The following is a 12,374-nucleotide window of genomic DNA, read 5'->3' on the forward strand; positions in this document are numbered from 1 at the left end:
AACAGGAGAAAATGGGCCATACAATTTGTTGTGCGTTTTCTCCTGAATATGTAGATACCCCATATGTGTCGGAAAACTACTGTTTGGGCTGTGTCTGCCCCAGGGACCCCAGTGAATTGAGCGATGATGCGCCCCGTCTAGTGAGTGCGGTCATCTAGTGGGCATGGTCTTTCTCCATACACTTGTATTGAGCGAGGCCATGCCCACTAGACGAGATCTGCCTGGGAGTATTCCCATCGCATACCTACCCGCCGTTCCTGGGGCAGACACTGGGGAATCCTTGCAGCGCACACTTTTCATTTTAGACCGGATAACCCTTTCAAGCTGTGCGATATGACAAGACTATCACATAATCTCATTTAGTCACACTGGATATAAACCTATTCCTTAGATTTCACAAGTTTTGGAAAATGTAAGCATCAAGGCTTAGAACATAGGCAGGAATTATTTCCAAGTCATTTTCTTCTTTTTATGACATCACGTCTTCTTTTGTTAGAGATGTCATACTTCCTCTTATCTAATAAAAGCCTCCGCCACTATCAGCAAGGTGGACAAGCCTTGCATACCTACTGATAATGAGGTGTATGTACTTGTCTCCAATCGATTTGGTCAACAATGGAAAACATGTGAGACCCCTTGCATCTCCCCTAAAGCTCTACCTAAAGAGGGGTTTCCACGACATAGTGAAGAGCAAATACCGATCCAAAGAGGAACCCACACGCATGTTAGATCTACACTAAATTCTAATTACAGGAGCTGGTAATTTGCCACCACAATGTCCAACCTTCCACAGGTTTCATTATAGTGATTATATCAGGGTACTTCATCCATATATGACACACGTGCCAAGAATGTCACATTTTCCGCCATCTTCAGTGCAGCACAGCTACCTACTGTAAGCATAAGGAAATCAATAAGCATTTCTTACTACGGCTCATGGTACAAAGCCAGAACTGATTTCCCACAGGAAATCTATATAATGGCATTACGAGCAGCCTGAAGGAAATTTTTAAGATCCTAACACACTGATCTTAAGCATCTTTAGCAGTTCTTACAAGTCCTTGAAAAAAAAAAAACTGTAAGGGTATGTTCACACGTTGCGGTTTTGCCATTTTTTTTCTGCAACAAAAACTAGAGTGGTGGCAAGAAAAATGCAGTGTACAATATGCAGATATTTTTTTTACATTTTTATGTGCGTTTATCACCCATTCATTGTAATGGCTGAAAATAGCTGCAAAAAAGCTGAAACAAGAACACAAAAGGGCTAAAAATGCAAAAAAAAACTGCAGTGTGTGCATGAAATTTCAGAAATCTAATTGGATTGTGCTGGTACTGTAAAACGCTGAGTAATTTATGCACCAAATACACTGTATAAAATACGCAGCAAACACCCCACATGTGAACTTTCCTCAATAGTCATTACAGCACAAGGCAAAATACACTGCTCAAAAAAATAAAGGGAACACAAACAACAGAATACAACTCCAAGTAAATCAAACTTCTGTGAAATCAAACTGTCCACTTAGGAAGCAACACTGATTAACAATCAATTTCACATGCTGTTGTGCAAATAGAATAGACAATAGATGGAAATTATTGGCAATTATCAAGACACCCTCAATAAAGGAGTGGTTCTGCAGGTGGGGACCACAGACCACATCTCAGTACTGGCTGATGTTTTGGTCACTTTTGAATTTTGGTTGTGCTTTCACACTCGCGGTAGCATGAGACGGACTCTACAACCCACAGAAGTTGCTCAGGTAGTGCAGCTCATCCTGGATGGCACATCACTGCGAGCTGTGGCAAGAAGGTTTGCTGTGTCTGTTAGCGTAGTGTCCAGAGGCTGGAGGCGCTACCAGGAGACGTGGAGGGGGCCGCAGGAGGGCAACAACCCAGCAGCAAGACCGCTACCTCCACCTTTGTGCAAGGAGGAACAGGAGGAGCACTGCCAGAGCCCTGCAAAATGACCTCCAGCAGGCCAAAAATGTGCATGTGTCTCCATGAGACTCCATGAGGGCCCGACATCCACAGATGGGGGTTGTGCTCACAGCCCAACACCATGCAGGATGCTTGGCATTTGCCACAGAACACCAGGATTGGAAAAGTCGCTCCTGGCGCCCTGTGCTCTTCATAGATGAAAGCAGGTTCACACTGAGCACACGTGACAGACGTGACAGAGTCTGGAGACACCGTGGAGAGCGATCTGCTGCCTGCGACATCCTTCAGCATGACCGGTTTGGCAGTGGGTCAGTAATGGTGTGGGGTGGCATTTCTTTGGAGGGCCGCACAGAGGTAGCCTGTACGGCATTAGGTACCGAGATGAGATTCTCAGACCCCTTGTGAGACCATATGCTGGTGCGGTTGGCCCTGGGTTCCTCCTAATGCAGGACAATGCCAGACCTCATGTGGCTGGATTCTGTCAGCAGTTCCTGCAAGATGAAGGCATTGAAGCTATGGACTGGCCCACCCGTTCCCCAGACCTGAATCCGATTGAGCACATCTGGGACATCATGTCTCGCTCTATCCATCCACGTTGCACCACAGACTGTCCAGGAGTTGGCGGATGCTTTAGTCCAGGTCTGGGAGGAGATCCCACAGGAGACCATCCGCAACCTCATCAGGAGCATGCCCAGGCGTTGTAGGGAGGTCATACAGGCACGTAGAGGCCACACACAATACGGAGCCTCATTTTGACTTGTTTTAAGGACATTACATCAAAGTCGGATCAGCCTGTAGTGTGTTTTTCCACTTTAATTTTGGGGGTGACTCCAAATCCAGGCCTCCATTGGTTAATATATTTGATTTCCATTGATGATTTTTGTGTGATTTTGTTGTCAGCACATTCAACTTTGTACAGAACAAAGTATTCAATGAGAATATTTCATTCATTCAGATCTAGGATGTGTTATTTGAGTGTTCCCTTTATTTTTTTTAGCAGTGTATATGGTATTTGTAGCTACATGCCAAAAAAATATCAAAATGACAAATTAAAGGGGTTGTCCAGGTTTTTCACAAATTTGCTTGTAATGAGCAAGGCCAGGCATGTGAAGGTGTGGTCACATGATCTCACCGCCGGCACAGGAGCCCTCACAGTGCGGACTAAGAATTCGCAAGTCTGCAGTCACATAGAGTGACTACAGACTTTCGTGAAAAACCTGGACAACCCCTTTAAGTTCCCATGATGAGTATTTGGAGAGGTTTTTATGTTACAAGTTTTCTGCACCTATTAGCTAAATTGGGTTGCTTGTTTTTTCATTGCACTTTGTGTTTTTATTGCGCTTTTGGCTCTCTTTAATAGGTCATGTTTTTAAATAAAGCTGCTTCGTTTTTGATACTGCCTGGTATTTGGCTTTGATAAAACTTTATGGATATGCACAACGAAAATCTGCAACAACAAAAACTCATAGCGGCAATTTAACTTAAAATGGAATCTCTCAAAATAAACAAAATCAACACTATTTACCTTCATCGATAGTAGGAATCTGCTGGGAAATACCTAATGGGAAGTGCGGGTACAGGGAGAAAATGGAGTTATGTTCTCCCTGCAGATGCTCGCTTACAGTCATCGGGGCGGCACCAGAGCAATGAATAGTCAGCGCTGTAATCACGCCCCCCTGACTGACAGCCTGTTCTGTGCACGCACACGCTGAAGAGCTGGTAATCCGTCACGGAGTGGGGGCGTGATTACTGCGCGCTCACTGTGTAGTGACTGCTCTGGTGCAGATAATTGAAAGAGAGCGGCTGCAGGGACAACATAAATACATTTTTCCCTGCAGCTGCACATGTTTATATTATAAGTATATATTTTTTCTTGCGGACAGGTTTCCTTGAAAAAAAAAAAAAATCTTCTAAACTGTGCATAGAAGTAGTGTAGTTATCATCCATGTTTTAATAATAAACATAACTCACAGAAAGTGGTTCTCAGAATATTTCTGAAGATTACCAAAATTAAACATTTTTTTTTTAGTTAAAGGGAACCTGACAGCTGATCCGCGGGCAGCATGTATTAGTACAGGCTGTATGATCTCAGCCAGGTATGTCCGACTATGAAACGCTGCAGTGTTTCAGAGAAAAAATATACTTTAATAGCTGCCTGAGACTAGTCAGAGAAGAGCGTCCCCAGCGGCTGTTCCCTGCTCACTGCCCTGGAGTGGAAGGTTTCTCCCCATACACAAAAAGCAGGGAGAGACCGGTCACTCAATGGGAGCAAACCGGGAGAAGCTGCCTAGATTCCAGCGCGGCTCAGTCCCCAGCAACTTCTCACTGCCCTAGATTGACAGGTGGTCGCGCACGTAGGCAGAGAACTGTCAATCCAGGGCAGCGGGAGGGGAGAATCCACCAGGGAACCAGGGTCTGACTAGTCTCCAGTACGGCTCGGATCGCGACGGTTTTTAAAGTATATTTTTCTCTGAAACACCGCAGCGTCTCAGAGTTAAACATGCCTGACATCATACAGCCAGGGCCTGATACATGCTGCCCACGGATTAGGCATCATGGATCCGCTGTCACGTTCAATTTAACGGGATATTCTCATGTTCTTGAACTGGCATAGTTAGGGAGCATGAAAATAAGCAAGTTTGCAAATGACTTGCTTTTTTCTATCTGCTGTGATTCTCTTCCAATGGGAGCTTTTATCTTTCATAGTGTGGGGCTCATTTCCAAGGATACCGACCCCCCAGAGCCTGGCAGAGAGTGCTGTAGTTACATTCCAGGAGAGAGGTTAAAAGGGATGATCCGGCACCTAAAATGTCCTTTCTAAATATCTATCCTTACACCCTAACCACAAGTGTCATTTGCTTTATTACACAATAACTACACTTTTCCCTATCCTGCTAATCCCCAAATGTATTTTTTTTTTTTTACTGTACTTCTTGTGGCGTTTTGTTTAAGATGAGTCTCAAACGTGACGTGACGTGACAGGAGGCTGGCGCTGCACTCAATCCCCACAGTATCCATCACCCCCCATAACCCTCTAAGGTTAATCAATTAACCTCAAAATGTAGGTGTCTAGAAATAAAGGTTGAAAGAAGCTGCCTGGAATTATTTCTAAAATGCCACAAAGCAAGGGTGTGCTAAAATAACACTCAGCTCTGCCATTCCAGTGAGGCTGCTCTGGTGGGAATTGGTAGGCTCCATTCACACTGCGTTTAGCAGTGCTTGCATCATATGCTTTCATCTGAACCACTGAAAACCGGGATTGGTATATGCCGATGGAGAAGTAGACGCCGCCTGCTCTCCTTTTTCGATAGGGGCCGGGACACATTGAATGGATCTACAGAGTGCAGCCATGTTCAATGTCTAATCCAGTCATCGATGGAGCGAAATGACAGCTGGTGCCGCCTGCAGGACCCCACATTCTGATATTGATAATCTCTTCTTTGGGTCAATATATGCAGGAGAACCCATTTCATGTGTGATCACGGTCTGAGAGATCCTACAAGTCATACTATAGCAGGATGACCAATGATTTATTAAAAGGTAACCTGAAAGCTGGTCCACGAGCAGCATGCATCAGACACTGCCTGTATGATCTCAGCCAGGGATGTCTGACCCTGAAATACTGCGGCACTGCCAGACAGGAGACCAATGGGGACAGGCGGCAAAACCCTGGCGGCTTCTCCCTGTTTGCTGCCCTTGAGTGACAGGTCTCTATCTACATGTGAGGTGAGGAACCTGTCACTCCAGGACAGCGGATGGGGAGAAGCCATTGGGGACCCGCCTATCTGACTAGTCTCCTGTGCGACTGTCATCGGCAGCTTTTAAAGTATATTTTTCTCTGAAACACTGCAGCTGAGATCATACAGCCAGTGCCTGGTACACGCTGCCCGGGGATCAGCTGTCAGGTCCCCTTTAAGAGGATATTCCGGTTCCAGAAAATCCCTGTCACCAAGTTGCAGTCTCTTTAAAAAAATATACATATATTTAACATTATTATTATATACACAAGTGCATCTCACTAAATTAGATCATCAAAAAGTTAATTTATTTCAGTTCTTCAATACAAAAAGTGAAGCTCATATATAGAGTCATTACAAACAGAGTGATCTATTTCAAGTGTTTATTTCTATTAATGTTGATGATTATGGCTTACAGCCAATGAAAAACAAAACTCATTATCTCAGTAAATTAGAATACTTTATAACAACAGCTTGAAAAATGGTTTTAAAATCTGAAATGTCTCCACCACTGCTTCTAGTGTCTTATCTGCAGCGCTCGACAGCACTGCAGCCAATCAGTGAGCTGAGTAAACGGCATGAGATACTGAGCTCACCGATTAGCTGCAGTGCTGCTGAATTGGCGACACCAGGAGCAGCGGTGGTAACTCAGCGCTGGACCTGGGGAGGGCGAGTATAGGACATCATTAAATGAAAGGATAAGAGCATGCTCATGTGTGCGGTCTCGCTGCTGGCAGCTCCAGCTTACACTCTGAATGAAGGCGATAATGAAGCCATCATCCTAACAGGCCCAGTGCAGTGTCTGAGCTTCTCACCAAGTGGGGGCCAAGAGTCTCCATGGGGGGAGGGGAGACACAAAGGCTGAATGTGCACTAATCCAAGATTCCCCAGATCCTTCCCCCTCAGTAACACAGCTGTGGTGAGCAGCCCTCAGTGAGGAGCTAACGTGGCTTCCATCAGGGAGGCCCGGCATCTCCACAGCAATGCCTAGTGTAGGGCACACTGACACTCCTATGGTGGTATGTGGGAGAGAGACACGATCTGGGAGGACAGAACATGGTGTGAACAAGCCCCTCCAGCGGCCAGTACTCCTCCACCACTCCGGGTGGGCATGTGGCGTCTGGGCCCCCCTTAGTCAGCCTCCATCCTACCTGCGATGCTCAGGCTCCAGCTGTACAGACGCAGCGTGTCATTGATGAGCTCGGACACCGCCGTCAGCGCCATGCTGTCTCCTCAGCCGGTACAATCCTGGGGACGAGCTCGGCGGGCGGTCAGTGAGCGGCAGCAGCGCGGGGCATGGCGTGTGCGGGCTGCCGGGTAATGATGGCGGCCGAGAACAACTGCGCCACCTCTCCACACGTGACGCGGTTACCCTGGTTACAGCTGCATTCCAGGTACTGGCCGCCAGTCACCACAAGGACCACTGATGGTGGTGGGCGGGGCTTCTATGCTAATGAGCTGGGAGGCTTTGGCGCAGTGCTGCTCGTACACAATAGGGGCGGGATCTCCGGCCATGGACCGCTCACAATCGCTAAGTGACGTCATGTCGTGACTAACAGTAGCGCTACGATAGTGTGGACTGCGGTAATAGCGGAGGTTGTCCCTGTAAGCTGCTTCTAGAGGGTCCCACGTGATCTGGGGGTCGCAGCGGGGTACACAGGGGCTGACACTGACCGCCCCGGCGATGTGCCCCTGCGCAGGGATTGCCTGAGCGCAAAGTTAACCCTTTCAGGACCAGGGCATTTTGCGCTTTTGGTTTTTCCTGCCTTCTACCTTTTTTTCCCACTGTTCCATTCACACAGCCTGGTGCTGGCTTGATTTTGCTGAATGAGTTGAATGGCACCATTCATTTTACCGTCCGTCATTGTGAAACGTGACTGTCTAGGTCGGTGTGATTACAGTGATGCTAAACATGCATTTTTTTCTATTTAAGTGGTAAAAAAAAATCAGAATGTAAAAAAAAAAAATAAAATTTTTTGCTTTGTATCGCCATTTTTTCAACCTTTTTATTTTCCTGTTGATGGGTCCTCTTAGGAGACTTGAACCCAGTACTGCCATATATAGTAAGAATGGCTGTGTCATCGCCACGTAATGTGGGACGTTCTGAGACGTTGTGCCTCTTCCAAATTAAATAGTAAAATCCAAATACGTGCACGGAAGAGCCACGTCTGATACATTGAGCACCAGGGCAGATCTCTCTTTATTACATCATCTTAGATAGACATTTCTTGGACATTCATTGTAGCAATACAATTGGCTCAGCTTATCTCTACATATGTGCTGACATTAGCATACATACATCTCATTGGCTAAAGGTAATTCTGTCTACACCCAGCTGATAGTCTAGGTGTGGTTCTACTCCTAAGTTTTGTTCCTTCATTATCTCTAAGGCTGCGTGCCCACTATGCATTTTTCAAGCGTTTTTGCCTCGGAATTAACGCAGCGAAAACGCTTAAAAAACGCTTGGTAATACGTGCCCCATGGTCCCCAATGATAATCCGCATGTGCTGTGCACATGCTGCGGAAATCTCCGCTGCAGATTATCATTGCGAAAAAATCCGCAGCATGTCCATTAATTTTGCGGAAACGCAGCGTAATTGCCGCCATTGACTTGCATTGAATCGCTTCATATCCGCCTCAGTACATTTGCACACACGGATATTAAGCGTTTCAATGTGCGGATGGTACCCAGGGCTGGAGAAGAGGAGACTCACCTCCAGACCCAGGTACCATAGAAACTGTAAAAAAAAGATTTAAAATAAAAAATAAAGATTATACTCACCTTCCGATGGCCCCCGGTCTCCATAGCGATGCGTGCGGTGTGTTGGGCGGCTCGCGGTGGTGTGAGGACCTGACATGACGTCATTGAGTCATGTGACAGATCACGCGACCGCTGACGTCGGCGGTCCGATGTTTTGATCGCCCGTTATTGCATTTTATTGCAATGTGGCGACCAAAAAACGTAATTCTGGCGTTTAGATTTTTTTTCTCGTTACGCCGTTTACCGATCGGATTAATTCTTTTTTTATATTGATAGATCGGGCAATTCTGAACGCGGCGATACCAAATATGTGTATGTGGTTGTTTTTATTATTATTATTATTATTTTATTTTGAATGGGGCGTGATTTAAACTTTTGTATTTTTTTAATATTTTTAAAAACTTTTTTTTTTTCCTCTTTTTGCATGTTTCTATAGTCTCCATAGGAGACTAGAAGCAGCACTTGTCTGATCGCCTCTGCTACATAGAGGTGATCAGCAGATCACCTCTATGTAGCAGAAATGCTCCTGTGCTATGAGCGCCGACCACTAGGTGGCGCTCATAGCGATCAGCACATGACAACCACTGGGGTCTGCTGCAGACCCAGGGTTGTCATGCCCATGCATCGGTGACCCGCGATCACGTGACGGGGTCACCGATGGGCGGGGTGTGACGCGCTTCCGGTGCGGCGATGTTAAATGCCGCTGTCAGAGATTGACAGCGGCATTTAACATGTTAACAGCCGTGGGTGGATCGCGATTCCACCCGTGGCTGTTGCGGGCACATCTCAGCTGTAATAATCAGCTGACATGTGCTCCGTTCAGCGTGGGCTCAGCGCTGGAGGTGACAGCCTGGTGCGTACTAATACGTCACAGGCTGTAAAGGGGTTAAAGAGGTTGTCAACTACTTTAACATTCATGGAATCATTGGGCTCATATACATAGGCCAATTTATGTGCTAAGTACCTTCCTTCTACTGTAAATTTTTCTACAGCAATATTGCGGTTCCATTTTTCCAAAATTCCACATGTACATAATTGGTAAATTATGTACATAATGTAGCACTTATCTATTTTTCATGGCAGTAATGTAGTTCCAATTGTCTAAATTTTACCATTCTAGCAACCTAGAGTGCAGCTATATATTTTTTTTAACTGTTGTCTTAGCTGGCACCTGTTCACACTAGCTAGGAGGTGCTGGTCAGTTTTTCTATTCATAGAATGTTAGAGTTGAAAGGGACCTCCAGTGTCCAACCCCCTGCTCAATGCAGGATTCACTAAACCATCTCAGACAGATGTCTGTCCAGCCTCTGTTTGAAGACTTCCGCAGCACGGTGGCCAGTAGTTAGCACTGCAGCCTTGCAGCGCTGTGATCCTGGGTTCATATCCCATCAAGGACAACATCTGCAAGGAGTTTGTATGTTCTCCACGTGTTTGCCTGGGTTTCCTCCAGGTTCTCCAGGTTCCTCCCACACTCCAAAGACATAGTGATAGGGAATGTAGATTGTGAGCCCCAATGAGGACAGTGCCGATAATGTCTGTAAATTATCGGAATTGTAAAGCGCTGTGGAAAATGTTGGCGCTATATAACTAAAAAAGATTATTATTATTATTGAAGGAGAACTCACCACCTCTCGTGGCAGCCTGCTCCACTAATTGATCACCCTCACTGTCAAAGTTTTTTCTAATATTCAATCTGTATCTTCTCCCTTTCAGTTTCATCCCATTTCTTCTCGTTTCCATGTCCAAATGAGAATAAAGCTGGTCCCTCTACACTGTGACAGTCCTTCAGATATTTGTAGACAGCTATTAAGTCTCCTCTTAGCCTTATTTTTTGCAAGCTAAGCATTCCCAGATCCTTTAACCATTCCTTGTAGGACATAGTTTGCAGTCCGCTCACCATCCTGGTAGCTCTTCTCTGAACTTGCTCCTTAGGAAAAGGCAGCAATGTCTGAGTTGGGGTCCGACACCCGGCACTCCTGCCAATCAGCTGTTTTAGGTGCCTGAACAGCTCAGTTACTGTGCTGCTCCTCCTACTGATAGTGGCCATGGCCGGGTACTGCACGTCCACCCCTTATTCAAATCAATAGGAGGTGGATCTGCAGTACCCTGTCGAGGCCACTATTAGTAAACAGAGCAGTTCTGTAACTGAGCAGTTCTGGGTGTCGCACCCCCACCGATCAGACATTAATCAGTGTTAAAGTAGTGAACAACCAGTTTAATTCACGTCCTAAAGTGGGAAGGGGTTAAACCACTTTCTAAATAATCTTTATTAAAGAGGTTGTCCATTACGTGAACAATCTCTTCTTACATGTTCCATCCACTGTTAAAAATACCCAGATATTTACCTCCCGCACCTTTTCTGAAAGGCTACAGAGGCTGCAACGCCATTAAAAGGAACCTCTGAGGTCCGGCTTCAGAGAGGCACACTGCGCTTGATCGGAAGTCTTCTGCACTTTCGATCATGCGCAGTGCACCTCTCTGAAGCCAACATGCTTACACCCGGCTTCAGAGGATCAATGATGTGAAGGGAAGAAGTTGCGCATGTGCGAGGTAATTATAGCACTAGCGATGACGCCAGCGCTTGTAACTTCAGTTATCATGCCCACAGGGGCGTGATAACATGCTAAGTGGGCCGGCTAGTCTGGGGACACTAACGCCCCATCGACTAGTCAAAGCCCTCATTTACATATCATAAACGGACTTTAGAAATACTTTTTCTAAAAATCTGTTTATGTATGTAATGTAATACAGGGACTGTTAGGCAGGGTATTTAGCTATGTAGACATAACTGCTGGGGGCACAGGGGACATGACAGGTTCCCTTTAAACAAAAGGCACCACTAAGCAAACAACTCCATGAAGACCAAGGAGATCGCCAAACAAGTCAGGGGCAAAATTGTTGAGCAGTAAAAGTCAGGGTTATAAAAAAAATATCCCAATCTCTCATGATCCCCCGGAGCACCATCAAAACCATTATCATCAAATGGAAAGAACATGGTACCACAACAAACCTGCCAAGAGAGGGCCACCCACGAAAACTCTCAGCCCGGGAAAGGAGTGCATTAATCAGAGAGGCAGTACAGAGCCAAAGGTGACCCTGAAGGAATTGCAGAGTTCCCAAGCAGAGACGGGAGTATCTGTCCATACGACCACAATAAGCCATACACTCCATAGAGATGGCCTTTATGGAAGAGTGGGCAGAAAAAAGCCTTTACTTACACAAAACTTGTAAGCCTTGTTTTGAGTTTGCCAAAAAACGTGGGAGACTCCCCAAATGCATGGAGGAAGATGCTGTGGCCAGATGAGGCCAATATTAAACTTTTAAGCCACCAAATGCTATCTTTGGCGCCAAACCAACACAGCTCTTCACCCCAAGGACACCATCCCCACAGTGAAACATGGTGGTGGCAGCATCATGCTATGGGGATGTTTTACGGCAGCAGGGACAGGGAAAATTGTCCAAGTCGAGAAGAAGAAGGATGGTGCGAAATACAGGGATATTCTTGATCAAAACCTGTTTCAGTCTGTCAGTGATTTGAGACTGGGATGGAAGTTCACCTTTCAACAAGACAATCACCCAAAGCATACTGCTAAAGCAACACTCGAGTGGTTTAAGGGGGAACGTGTAAATGTTTTGGAGTGCTCTAGTCAAAGCCCAGACCTTAATCCAATTGAGAATCTGTGGTCAAACTTGAAGATTGTTGTTCACTAGAGGAAATCATCTAACTTGAAGGAGCTGAAGCAGTTTTGCTTCTAGGAATGGGCAAAAATCCCAGTGGCAAGATGTGGAAAGCTCATAGAGACTTATCCAAAGCGACTCGCAACTATAATTGCCGCAAAAGGAGGCTCTACAAAGTACTGACTTTAGGGGGGTGAATAGTTATGCACAGTGAAGTTTTCAGTTATTTTGTGCTACTTGTTGTTTACTTCACAATAAAA

General features: G+C 45.7%; 1 protein-coding gene across 1 annotated transcript in view; it reads right to left on the minus strand.

Moving 5' to 3' along the window:
• ELOVL4 (ELOVL fatty acid elongase 4) overlaps positions 1-7,129 on the minus strand; it is a 33,520-nt gene extending 26,391 nt beyond the window's left edge. The window contains exon 1 of the mRNA XM_073675610.1: positions 6,827-7,129. Coding sequence (XP_073531711.1) covers positions 6,827-6,899 — 73 coding nt within the window. The 5' untranslated portion in view covers positions 6,900-7,129. The remainder of the gene's footprint in view (positions 1-6,826) is intronic.
• Between the last annotated feature and the right edge of the window lie 5,245 nt (positions 7,130-12,374).

This window comes from Phyllobates terribilis, unplaced genomic scaffold (genome assembly GCF_046119375.1).
Source record: "Phyllobates terribilis strain yellow unplaced genomic scaffold, ASM4611937v1 Scaffold_3__8_contigs__length_932513732, whole genome shotgun sequence".
Taxonomy (NCBI): Eukaryota; Metazoa; Chordata; class Amphibia; order Anura; family Dendrobatidae; genus Phyllobates; species Phyllobates terribilis.